The sequence below is a fragment of the Pocillopora verrucosa genome, chromosome 1 (assembly GCF_036669915.1).
Source record: "Pocillopora verrucosa isolate sample1 chromosome 1, ASM3666991v2, whole genome shotgun sequence".
Taxonomy (NCBI): Eukaryota; Metazoa; Cnidaria; class Anthozoa; order Scleractinia; family Pocilloporidae; genus Pocillopora; species Pocillopora verrucosa.
The window spans coordinates 31,065,613-31,078,741 of NC_089312.1; the positions used below are offsets into that span (position 1 = coordinate 31,065,613).

A 13,129-nucleotide genomic window follows, 5' to 3' on the forward strand; every position below is an offset into this window, starting at 1 on the left:
GAATCATACCGGCTGACCAAGAGTTGTTATATTTTGATTTTTCCATTTTGATTTTTCCATTTTGATTCGCTTTCAATGCCTCGTCGATATTCAACACCACTGAATTTCGAACGTTTTTTACCACGCGAGATCTGGGTGCGAACATGACGGAGCTTTAAAAATGCCAACATGCAAATCAAACATGGCAGCTCGATGTGATCGCGCGATTGTTATCTGAAAAGGTGTGTTAAAACAGTTTAACAAGATGCAGTTTTTATGTGATGGAATCTAGGGTTTTTTCAGCAACATCACCCGTAATATTCATAGGACTTCTACGCCTGATAAAGAGGTCAACCGGAAAGAAAAAACCGTAAGAAGATTGTCAAAAGGCGAGAGATTCGAAAGTTTACGCACGTTGAGATATAGATCTTGACCAAGTTCTTTTCCATTACGTGATGTTTTGCGATAAAGAAAATAGGGATCTTTCGAGCATGATTTATCGCGTTTCCTTCGGTGGAATTTCCTAAGATTTGCTGGACTGTTAAACATATTTGTGCCCTTCTTAGTGCCTGTTGACAGAAAAAAATTCGAAAGACCAAATTTGAGATAGTGGAAGAAAACACAAAATTGCACAAAGCGAGGAAACTGCTTTTGCAATATCCTCTTTTTTTTTCGGCTTTAAATGATCGGCAGGACAAATGTTAAAAATTGTGAAAATTTTGAGAGATTTCACTCAAACAAATTGAAGAAAATCAAAGGAAAAGCCAAATTATCGCTGGCGAGCGCCTCCTTCCGTGGAGCCTTAGCTTAATAACGAAAATCATTTTGATAATATTTACAACAGCAAACAATAGTCCGAACCTTGCTCATCGCCTTTTTATGGCTTTTAGTGACCTTGAAAAGCGAAAACAAAAATTCTTTAGCAAAACATGGAGCCTCCTTAAATGTCTTAAGAATATACATGATTTAGATATTTTTGACTTTGTATCATTTCGCTCTTGTAACGAACCCCTGAGAAATTTTGATTATTAAACACTCGATGTCCCCTTTAAGTCGAATAGAAACTTTGAAGAATTCATTTTTTACTCAGATTTATCGCCCATGGAACGAACTACCTCTCAACATAAGGGATTCTAACACCGAGCTAGTATATCGCAAGAAATTATTTCATTATTTCTATGATAAATTCAGTGCCAATTTTTTATCGTAATTATCTTTTTCCTGTTATTAGTTTAGATTAATTTTTCTATCTTTTGTAAATAGTCGTAGACACTGACTTTTTTAACTAAGTAAATATTTAAGGCGGCTTATTTTAAAGAATCTTGTATTCTGTTTTACATTGTCCCCAAATTGATCGAATTGACTCGATCAATGAAATAATTTGGAATTTGTATTAAAGTTCAAGTTAAATCTGTTACTAAACAGGCGCACGGTAACATGGAGTCTACTTTCTTTGTGTATTCAATTGTGGCATCAATAACAAATAAATAAAGAAATAGAAAATGAAACAAAGTAGTTTTCTCTAAGCTTTTATATCTTAAGGAAATGAAAAAGACTGCGTTGAATGACTGGAAACCTTATTTGATACCCTGGCATTATAGAAGCTGACGTTTTTCAAAATCGTCGAATTCGTTTCATTTCACTGGAACAAAAAGAAAATTCCTGACTTCTCTTACTGTACGAAATCCTTTTATAAGAACATATGCAGCTGCCAGGTTTTACCGTCCACTCTACTTTGTTCAACTCTGTTATTGCTGATTAAGATGTAAAAGGATAAGGTCGGCCGAGTCGCAATGGAATGAAGAGCATTATAACTATCCATCCGAACACTGCTGACGCACAGAATTGAAAATAAACCAGCAACAACAGTTAAGAATCGAGAGAAAGAGAAAGAAAAAGGAACAAACTTCTTATGATTTAGCTTGACATATTACACACAAAATTGTATGAGAGCCTGTAATGACAATTAAAATCGAGGGAAAACACAAAACTGAGTCTGACTTAACTCTAATTTTGTATGTAAAAGGGATGTTAAGATCACATTCTAGTAAGACGTACATTGTACAAGGAAAAAGGACAGCTTATCCCGACTCGTATTTAGTCGAAGGTCAGGCAGAGGATGTTATTCCTCATATTATTACCAAATATCAGAATAAAGTGAAGTTCATGAAGAGCATTTCCTTTACTATTCACCGTAATGTTACCGTGGATTAGCAATCTGGAGCCCAGGGAACTGCACAATCCTCTTTGATTGACAAGAATGTTATGAGGCACAAAAGCTCAAATCAGTACACAAAGAAGTACCTTTTTTCTCAGTTAATTTAGTCCCCAATACACAACAAATAAGACGGTAGCGTACACCAAATAAGTTTATCTGGGGAAGCCTGCCGAGAACCAACCCGAGGCAGACATAGCCCAAGGCATGCGTACATACATACATTCGCAACTGATATACCATATAAAATCCTAATATACAGTCAATTCCTTACACATTCAAAAATAGTTATACATTACTAACATGCAAACTTCACCGAGTCGGGATTAACAGAGATGGGCAACCGCCTACAAGGACATTACTACGGTTATATACAATCCTGATACACAGTCAACTCCTTACATATTCAAAAATAGGTATACATTACTACCATGCAAACTTCACCAAGTCGGGATTAACAGAGATGGGCAACCGCCTACAAGGACATTACTACGGTTATATACAATCCTGATATGCAGTCAACTCCTTACACATTCAAAAATAGGTATACATTACTAACATGCAAACTTCACCAAGTCGGGATTAACAGAAATGAGTAGCCGCTTACATGGACATTACTACGGTTATACGGAGGCCAGAAAAAACCTGCCAGAAGAAACCCCTTTGGGGAAAAAACATGACAGGAAATCTTGGTAAGAACCATGCCCCAAACTCAGAGCAGTTGGCAGCCCGTCCTACGAGGCTTCACAGTTAAAGAAAATATGTTGTCAATGCCTCGTCGATATTCAACGCCACAGAATTTCGAACGTTTTCACCGTTCCGCTCAACGACGATTTCATATTTCAAACTCGGGATTTGCGTCTTCACGATGACAACATCACAAACGTTTCTTATTTAGCTACATCCTGTAGCCGCGTCGGTGGTATAGTGGTGAGCATAGCTGCCTTCCAAGCAGTTGACCCGGGTTCGATTCCCGGCCGACGCAGTTATCACAGTTTTTTTCCTTAATACAAACATCTGTGAACAATTTTTATTTAACTTTGGTTTGCCATTGTTATGTTATTTTCCTTAATGAGATGTTCTATCATTTCAGGAATCATACCGGCTGACCAAGAGTTGTTATATTTTGATTTTTCCATTTTGATTTTTCCATTTTGATTCGCTCTCAATGCCTCGTCGATATTCAACACCACTGAATTTCGAACGTTTTTTACCACGCGAGATCTGGGTGCGAACATGACGGAGCTTTAAAAATGCCAACATACAAATCAAACATGGCAGCTCGATGTGATCGCGCGATTGTTATCTGAAAAGGTGTGTTAAAACAGTTTAACAAGATGCAGTTTTTATGTGATGGAATCTAGGGTTTTTTCAGCAACATCACCTGTAATATTCATAGGACTTCTACGCCTGATAAAGAGGTCAACCGGAAAGAAAACACCGTAAGAAGATTGTCAAAAGGCGAGAGATTCGAAAGTTTACGCACGTTGAGATATAGATCTTGACCAAGTTCTTTTCCATTACGTGATGTTTTGCGATAAAGAAAATAGGGATCTTTCGAGCATGATTTATCGCGTTTCCTTCGGTGGAATTTCCTAAGATTTGCTGGACTGTTAAACATATTTGTGCCCTTCTTAGTGCCTGTTGACAGAAAAAAATTCGTAAGACCAAATTTGAGATAGTGGAAGAAAACACAAAATTGCACAAAGCGAGGAAACTGCTTTTGCAATATCCTCTTTTTTTTCGGCTTTAAATGATCGGCAGGACAAATGTTAAAAATTGTGAAAATTTTGAGAGATTTCACTCAAACAAATTGAAGAAAATCAAAGGAAAAGCCAAATTATCGCTGGCGAGCGCCTCCTTCCGTGGAGCCTTAGCTTAATAACGAAAATCATTTTGATAATATTTACAACAGCAAACAATAGTCCGAACCTTGCTCATCGCCTTTTTATGGCTTTTAGTGACCTTGAAAAGCGAAAACAAAAATTCTTTAGCAAAACATAGAGCCTCCTTAAATGTCTTAAGAATATACATGATTTAGATATTTTTGACTTTGTATCATTTCGCTCTTGTAACGAGCCCCTGAGAAATTTTGATTATTAAACACTCGATGTCCCCTTTAAGTCGAACAGAAACTTTGAAGAATTCATTTTTTACTCAGATTTATCGCCCATGGAACGAACTACTTCTCAACATAAGGGATTCTAACACCGAGCTAGTATATCGCAAGAAATTGTTTCATTATTTCTATGATAAATTCAGTGCCAATTTTTTATCGTAATTATCTTATTCCTGTTATTAGTTTAGATTAATTTTTCTATCTTTTGTAAATAGTCGTAGACACTGACTTTTTTAACTAAGTAAATATTTAAGGCGGCTTATTTTAAAGAATCTTGTATTCTGTTTTACATTGTCCCCAAATTGATCGAATTGACTTGATCAATGAAATAATTTGGAATTTGTATTAAAGTTCAAGTTAAATCTGTTACTAAACAGGCGCACGGTAACATGGAGTCTACTTTCTTTGTGTATTCAATTGTGGCATCAATAACAAATAAATAAAGAAATAGAAAATGAAACAAAGTAGTTTTCTCTAAGCTTTTATATCTTAAGGAAATGAAAAAGACTGCGTTGAATGACTGGAAACCTTATTCGATACCCTGGCATTATAGAAGCTGACGTTTTCAAAATTGTCGAATTCGTTTCATTTCATTGGAACAAAAAGAAAATTCCTGACTTCTCCTACTGTACGAAATCCTTTTATGAGAACATATGCAGCTGCCAGATTTTACCGTCCACTCTACTTTGTTCAACTCTGTTATTGCTGATTAAGATGTAAAAGGTAAGGTCCACCGAGACTTGAACTCGGATCGCTGGATTCAGAGTCCAGAGTGCTAACCATACACCATGGAACCATCAGACAAAATAAGTTGTACCCAGGAGAGAGAAATATAAAGTGAATGCAAATGGAAATTTTCTCGCTTCCGATTCGGACTATAACTTAGAAAAGAAACAGAAACGGAATAAAAAAAAAAAAAAAACGACATAAAGTCAAGTTAATGTTGTGTCAATATGGCACAGAAACAAAGTTTTCTCAATGATTAAATGTTTAAGTTCTGTAGCTGTTAAAGTTATTCTGGTTCGTCGGTCATTGCAGCTCAAGTGCGTATCATTTACTCCTGCGTCTCCTCTCTTTTACGATTCTTACATTTGTTCAGCTATTCAAACGATTCTACATTTCATTCTGGAGAGGTTTCAGTTCTTCCTTGCTCGATGAACGGAAATTTTTTTATCATTAAATGCAGGACATTTTTACCATCGTCTGTTTCCCGTTCTTTACTTTTAGACAGCGAACTCGATTTGCTCCATAGTAACACAAAGGAAAACTCTATCGGGTTTACTCCTCTTTCCCTGAGTGCGCATTTGTGGAGATTAATTTGGGCATTTTCGAAAGCAATTTCGCGCTTTAAGTTGGGATCTAGCTAAAGCAAACACAATTTGTGTTTGTTCAGGATAAAAAAACTCAAATTGCTTCAAATTGGATCTGAGTTAGTATGAATGAAAAGCAGGCTTTTTTTTTTTTTACATTTTTAAAGGCACATTAATCATATTACACCACAAAGCGTTTCTCTTGTCTGAAAACAGCCCGTGCCTCGCCTTAGGGTCCTGTGATTTTTACAGTTGTTAATTTCTCATTAAAGTGCAGCTGCAACAAACGAAGTTTCATCCACATTCTTGTCATATATCAAAGCTGGGTTAAATGTTTGATCCTTTAAGTAAATTTCTTGGCAGCCTGAGCAAGCAGCGCACCCAAAAGACGTTTTAAAGAAGTAAATTCAGCTCTTATCCTGACCAACTGACGTCAAAACTTATATCGATAAACTTTTTTTATTGGCTAACGATGAAATCTTACAGGAGAATATCGTTTAAGTATTTGATTCGTACAAAAATAAAGTCGCCGAAATTTCGGATACCAAGCATAGCTTTTGAAGGGCTTTAGCTTTGAGCAGTAACAGTATCGACCCCTTCTCGAGAAACAGGACAGAAATGAGGTCAATTCTTTTTATGATCGCTTTCATTGCAGTTTTTGAAGGTGTTATGTCACTCCCAAATCAGGTAGTTATTCAGGCACCTTTTTTTAAGTAACGGGAAATACGAATATTTTAAACGCAGGGTTCTTGGAGATTTCCATTGAGCAAGAGGAAACCTTAAATATTGGCCTGGTAGGACTGGAAAAGTACCAAAAAGGTAAAAATATGCGGGGATGGTAAAGAATAGCTCAGATTGTGAAGCGCGAACTTGCAAAACTTCGGCTACTTTGAGTCCACAAACCTCAAAGAGGCTTGATACTAACTGGCAAATTTTCTTCCTACCCTTTTGGAAAATCTACTTCGGATCTTTGGCACGAATAACACCGTATGATCAAAAAGCCATTTTCAGTAAAAACCGACGATTTTAAGATATTTTTTTCTCCACATGTTACACAAGAATGAAAAAACAGAGTGATCTAACTCGTTTTTGAAACAGGGAGTTTAAGGAACGACGACGGCGGCGCCGTGGACAAAGTTGGTTAAAAAATTAACTTGAACGCGATACTCTAAAGTCATTTAGCTTGTTTCCCACCGTTAAAAGTATCTCAAAACTGAATATGTAACACAGCGCTAAATTAAAAATAGAAATGTAAAAAATTAGCCGTCGCCGTTCACGTTCTCCAGACAACGCGAAGTTTGGTCATTTCACGTTGTTGTTTTGCAGAGGACGCAGAGAAATTTACAAAGATTTATAACGCACGTGGAAAGCAACTGCTCTGCTTATGAAACCTTTGTTAAGTGACGTTCCCTTTGCTGTCGTAGTTTTCTTAAACTCCCTAATGAAGTTAATAAGACGGAATAACTTTGAGCTTGATTCGAGAATTCTGGTTAATTATGCCTGGGGACATTTCTTGATCTTCTACACTTGTTTATTATGCAGTCGTCTTGTATGCTCGTCCGCTTGTTTGTTATAAGTCGTCTGATTCCAAAGCGTATTTAAGGAAAATTGAGCCTGGTTCAGATGCCGAAGTTTTCTTAAACAGAGATTAATTTGAATTTGGACCCAAACTAAAACTAGAAAAGCAAGCATGTTGATTCAGACACTGAACTTAATAGAGAAGCTCTCATATCAATCAATCTTAAAAGATTGTGGCTTGTGTCTTTCCTGTCTCGCATTTAAATGAATGAAATCTGCGACAAGGCCTGAACAAATTTTCAGCTACATCACTTTATCCTCAATACATTTATCTCAATTTTCATCGAAATAAATTTCATCTAAACGTGCAACGATCATTGTCATACTTGGAAGATTAAGCTGTTGATGACTAGTTCTCTAAAATCATCCCTGTTCTGAATATTTTCTTTTGTTTTGTTTTGCAGAATTCCGCGGATGATGGTTCTCAACATCGGATACACGGTATCAATTAAAAAACTATACGATTATCTTACTCGATGCATGGTCAAGTAATTTCGGTGTTGAATATAACCATATGATAAAAATGTAACATTTCAAAAAATCTGTATGCTTAATTCGAAATTCATAATGCGTAGATACAGTATGTGGGACTTTTTGTATTATTCATATAATGAAGTGTTCATGTATTGCACTTGCTCAGTGCGACAAACTTATCACATCCATTACAGATGATCACAATCATGCCAGGTCTCGTAGAAACTTAATTCAGTTCTACAAGATGATTGATTGCGCGACCTCTAACGACCCGTTAAAGTACAATCATTACGGATGTTATTGTGGACTTGGAGGGGAGGGGACCCCAGTGGATGGTCTTGATAGGTAAGGACCCTAAAATGCTCGTATACTGTAGGAGGAGAGTACATTTATTATTTTTTTACAACGGAGCGATAAATTTAAATCCAATTAAATTGTGATCCTTGGTTTGATTTTGCATCTTAGCCATTGAGCGACCGACTGTGGAACTATGCCGGTTACTTCAAGCGGTCGAACTACCTATAAGAGTAAGAGCTTGCTTGGTTTTACTCCGTCGTCTCCTCTTCCTCCTCCAAATCATTCATATCGATTCCACCTCAGTTCTTCACCTTCCCATCCCCTTTTCCGCCCTCGTTTTATCTCATCACTACCATCTACAATGTTTTATATCGAGAGAAGAGCACGATTCACTCGTGAATAATAACCACGATTGAAGAGTCACGCTGAAACTGTTTAACTTATTTCAGGTGTTGTCAAACACATGATGCATGTTACAGGCGGATAAACCGTGACAAGCTGTGTACTTTTCCCTGGAACATCTACACAAAAGTTTACAAGAGAGAAGGATGCGCTGAATGTGGTATGAGGAACTTTTAAAAGGAGTTTTACGATGGTCATGTTAAATAATTAACCAGATTGTTTAATGAATGTATTCCAGCGACTTGATTATGAGTGTAACTGTCACAGCATTTATTCTAAATCTTTGCGCCAATGCTTCTCCCTTTTTATATTTTGAATAAGAGTGTAGTATAAATTGGGACGCGGACGAATTCTACCACTTAAAATTATTTCTGTCTGTTCGAAGTAAAAATTTAATGTACCCTGTGAATGAGGGAAAACCAAACTTCACAGCTTAGACATCGTAACACTTTTACTTCAGATGACATAAGGATACGCCTGATTCTGGTGTAGACGAAAGCATTGTACTTATTTTGGTTCTTTTTTTGTGTGTGGATCTTGCAGCCCCTTCAAATGACAAGTGCCAGCTTGCTATCTGTCGGTGTGACAGTGACGCAGTGAAGTGCTTTGCAAGAAATAAGATTGATCCTCAGTATGAAAATTATCCACAGAGCAAATGTAACTAAGAGACGACGTTAAACTCAACAAGAAAGTATCAAGTTAAGAAATAAAAATCTTCCATAGAATCCTCATTCCTAATCACATTCCATTTTCCCTGTGAACCCAGTTTTCGGCGACCTGAGGAAGATTCTGGAATTAACCTGATTTATTGTTCTTTGATCTATTAGTTTTTTTGTTGAAGGTGACCTTCTTCTGTTTAATAAAAATCGTGGAGAAATACAAACGAAGTCTAACTTTTTATGTGAGAGGGACTTGACATCAGATTCTTGTATGACGAACAGTGTACAAGGGAAAAGTGCAACCTTTCCCGACTCATAATGCATTTAGTCGAAAAAGAGGCAGAAGATGGCAATCCCTGCTTAGAGTGATATTACATTAACACGACCAAAACTACTCCCCTTCCTCTCAGTGACCTTATTTAAAACGGGGCTCTTGACAAAGTTTGGTGCAGAGACTCCCCCAATAGAGACGCCAAACACTTCCTTTTTACGGAACACTTCTGTAAAAAGAACCCTGGATATTCCCCAGTTATTTTCATTTTTACCATTTGCATGCAATGCAGTGCTTATACTACCTGCAAAACAATGTTTGCTTTTTTTTTTTTAAGTAAATTTGCGGAGCTACCAAATCATAATTTCATAAATTTAATATCGTTATTACCAACCGTTACTCGTGCTATTTTTAGTTGCTTACTTATACCCATGAATTCATATTATCTCTAAATTGCAGAGAAAAGTGAGGCTACACTAACCACTGTAGTATTTCCTTGGATTAGGAATCTGGATCCCAGGGAAACCCAGAATCGTCTTTGCTTTGAAATTGATGAAGTACAATAAATCAAAACGTTTATACCAAGAAGTGCCCTTTTTCTCAATTACTCTTTCTTTCCGTATAGTGGTGAGCATAGCTGCCTCACAACCAACTAACCCAGGCTCGATTCCCGGTCGACGCAGTCATTTTGTCCTTATAGCATGAATTTCTAGGTAATATTTGGTTCTCCAGGTATATAGCGCTTGCCACTGTAAAATGTAACACGAGTTGTGCAACGCCTATGTTCATCCTTGGATGAATGAACATGAAACAGGCTGCTTTTAGAATGTTCTTTCCCTTATGCTGATGCTGTGAAAGCAATATCAAAGAATTCTATATCCTACCGGCTGATCAACACTTATTACATTTGGATTTTCCTCTTTCGATTCGTTTCAATACCTCCTCGATTTTTAACGCCACTTTATTTTGAACGTTTTCACCGCTCCATTGGAGTTCCGTCCATTCCATTTCATAGTTCAACTTCGGCCTTTGGATCTTCATTGCAGGTGTTTGTTTATTTACCTGCTACGTAAACTGGTACGTGGACAAAGTTGATGGTCATCTATTATGAGGATTTAAATTACCTTCATGAATAGCGTCGGTGGTATAGTGGTGAGCATAGCTGCCTTCCAAGCAGTTGACCCGGGTTCGATTCCCGGCCGACGCACTTTTTCTTTCAATACTTAATGAGCGGAAAACAGGTATCGCTATTATAAATACATTTTTAACTTCCAGTGTTTCTCTCTCCCTATTTTTTATACAGTGATCTTCATCTGCTCCACAACAAACAAAGAAAATCTCGGCCTTCTGCAGAAAAATATAAAATTCGGATCGCTTCGATTTGGATCCGAGAGAGTATGGCCAAGACTGTAGAAGCCTTCTGCATTTTTTAAACATTGCCGAAAAATGCATGTTACACCACAAGGCGTTTGTGATGCCTGCAAACCCACGCCTTGTTTTCGTGCTGTGAGAAATTCGTGGAAACACTTTATATTATATGATTTTACAGCTGCTCATTTTTTGTAAAAAAAACTCTCTCTTATTCATATTCTTGTCATATATAAAAGTTGACCTAAATTATTGCTCACATTAGGCTATTTCTTCGCAGCTTGAGCAAGGAGTACACCCAAAAGACGATTCAATTCTTATCCTGACCAAATATCGTCTACAGTTGTTTGTAAACGTTTTTAATTGGCTAACAATGAAAGCTGTTCCTAAAATATCGTTTAAATAGTCGATTCATTCAGTGACAGAGTTATTTCACTCTAGAATACCAAACAATAGCTTTAAGCGGCTCCAGCAGTGTTTACTGACAATATCGGCCCTTTCTTCAGTGACAGGACAAAAATGAGGTCACTTCTTGCAATAACGACCTTTGTTACTGTCGTGTCACTCTCGATTCAGGTAGATGTCAACGCAACTTTAAAACAAACGAAAGCTACCAATATTCTAAGTATTTTTAAGCGGGGATTATGGAAATTTTCCATTGAATAGGAGGAAAACCTCGAAATATTAGTTGGATAAGCTTAAGAGGTTCCATCAAGGTAAAATTATTCGGTCAAGAATGACGGATATTACCTCATATTGCGAAGGGCAAACTTACAAAACCTAAGCCGATATTGAATTCACAAACCTGAAAGAAGCTCCCTCACTTTTACTCGATGCAGCCGTTGTGTAAGTCTGATTTTCATGAAAACAGAACTCGCTCTCTATGAAACTGTCCATGAAATTATCCACAAAGCAAGTGCAACTATGAAAGAAATATAAACTCCCCAAGAGTGTATCAGGTTAAGAAATGAATCTTCCATAGAGGCCTCATTCCTTAGCACATACCATTTTTTTATAACCCCAGTTTTCGGCGATCTAAGGGCAATTCGGGAATTAAGCACTGAATTACTCTCTTTTAATTTTTTTCGACAAGGGTGACCTTCAATACACGTCTGTTCATTCAGTACCAAAACACTAACTTTATTGAAGGTCTGTGTAACATTTATTGTTACATTTCAAACGAGAGATATATTGTAGGGGCCAAATGATTATGATTGTCCTCGCTCACAAAGGGATAGTCAAACTGATTGCGTTTTGTAAGAAAAAGTAACCTCAAAACTTCGATTACGAAAGCTTCTAGCTTGAATATCCCTTAGGAACCTAGCCAAAGCTTACCTGTGACGTAACAGAATTGGGCTCACAACATGGCTGTTTTGTAGTAGTTTACTTTCTGGTGTTTTCTGTTTTGTAATTCTATTTGAGAAGTCATGCGTGCACTGCAAGGTTTCTGATTTGTTCTCAAAGTGACGGCAACCGAAGGAAATGATGAGGGAATAATACCTACTTGGTGGATTCAGTTTCTTAACTTGCTGCTCTCCTGGGAGCTCACGGTGTTGGTAGAGATGATTTTTGTCGTCGCTTGTTATCACTTCAGTAGGATAAAGAATGCTATTAATTGTTAGTTGTATTACTGCACGAAACTGAATACAAGGGGATCTGAAATACATCTCAGTTACTTTACCCTACAAAATAACTATGTTTGGAGCGCATGTTTCCTGGTGCCTTCTTGTTAATGAAGCTCTTGTTCTTCTCACCGGTTCTTCATTCTGCCTCAGCACTGTTGTTCATTTTAAGTGGGTGCTTTCACTGGTTTCTCACGACCTCTCGAGACTTTCGTGACTCGGTAATAATTATGAAATTAGGAGAACATCTATTGTCTTCCTGCAACAAACGTTTTTTTCTGTCAAGTCATAAATGCAATAGACCAGCTTTCACGGGTTTTATGTCGTCCTTCACCCACTTGGGGTATTGAAAGAACAATCTCAAATACTTGTAAATCAAGAGTCGTGTGGCGAGTGACCACTTTTTTAAAATATTATTATTTTCTCCAAAATTCCGGGTGAGTTTATGGCGCTCAAAAACTGCAAGATTGTGGTATATTTACCTAGAAAAAGTACTTTATCACCAATACCCAGGCTTACAATGGCAGGTGATCACCTGAGTGCGGAACTCCGAGTCAAAACAAACACTCTTGGTGTTCAAGTTGCAATTCATTTTGTGATGAATTATTGAGTCTATAAAAGGTAAAATTTCCTTTTTGGTGATGGTTATTGAAAATTTTTGCCCCTTCCAGAATTAGATTTATTGTGATCCAAAAAATCGCATTTTAATGGAAGAATAATCACATTATGGTTAAATTTAGACTATCCCAACAATATCGTATTCATTTACTCCTCCTGCGTGGCGACACTTCGCTTGAACAGATGCTGAAAATCTCCTTATTGAGGCTTTTAGCTG

At 37.2% G+C, this 13,129-nt stretch overlaps 1 protein-coding gene and 2 non-coding genes across 3 annotated transcripts; all 3 read left to right on the plus strand.

Moving 5' to 3' along the window:
* Positions 1 to 3,107: 3,107 nt before the first annotated feature.
* On the plus strand, positions 3,108 to 3,179 carry Trnag-ucc (transfer RNA glycine (anticodon UCC)). The gene has a single exon. It is a non-coding gene; the product is annotated as a tRNA-Gly (tRNA).
* Positions 3,180 to 6,174: 2,995 nt separating this feature from the next.
* On the plus strand, positions 6,175 to 9,229 carry LOC131768450 (basic phospholipase A2 homolog 1-like). Its single transcript, XM_059084189.2, has 5 exons — positions 6,175 to 6,310; positions 7,606 to 7,642; positions 7,870 to 8,020; positions 8,422 to 8,534; positions 8,918 to 9,229. The coding sequence occupies exons 1-5, from the start codon at positions 6,242 to 6,244 to the stop codon at positions 9,037 to 9,039; spliced, it is 492 nt and encodes a 163-aa protein (XP_058940172.2). The 5' UTR covers positions 6,175 to 6,241; the 3' UTR covers positions 9,040 to 9,229.
* Positions 9,230 to 10,439: 1,210 nt separating this feature from the next.
* Positions 10,440 to 10,511, plus strand: Trnag-ucc (transfer RNA glycine (anticodon UCC)). Its single transcript has one exon. It is a non-coding gene; the product is annotated as a tRNA-Gly (tRNA).
* The last annotated feature ends 2,618 nt before the right edge of the window (positions 10,512 to 13,129 follow it).

Bases quoted from the DNA above. Each gene is read 5' to 3' on its own strand.
- LOC131768450 (XM_059084189.2), top strand. From the start codon at position 6,242: ATGAGGTCAATTCTTTTTATGATCGCTTTCATTGCAGTTTTTGAAGGT. The intron at 6,311-7,605 runs GTAGTTATTCAG...TTTGTTTTGCAG, and splicing joins TTATGTCACTCCCAAATCAG to AATTCCGCGGATGATGGTTC. The intron at 7,643-7,869 runs GTATCAATTAAA...CATCCATTACAG, and splicing joins TTCTCAACATCGGATACACG to ATGATCACAATCATGCCAGG.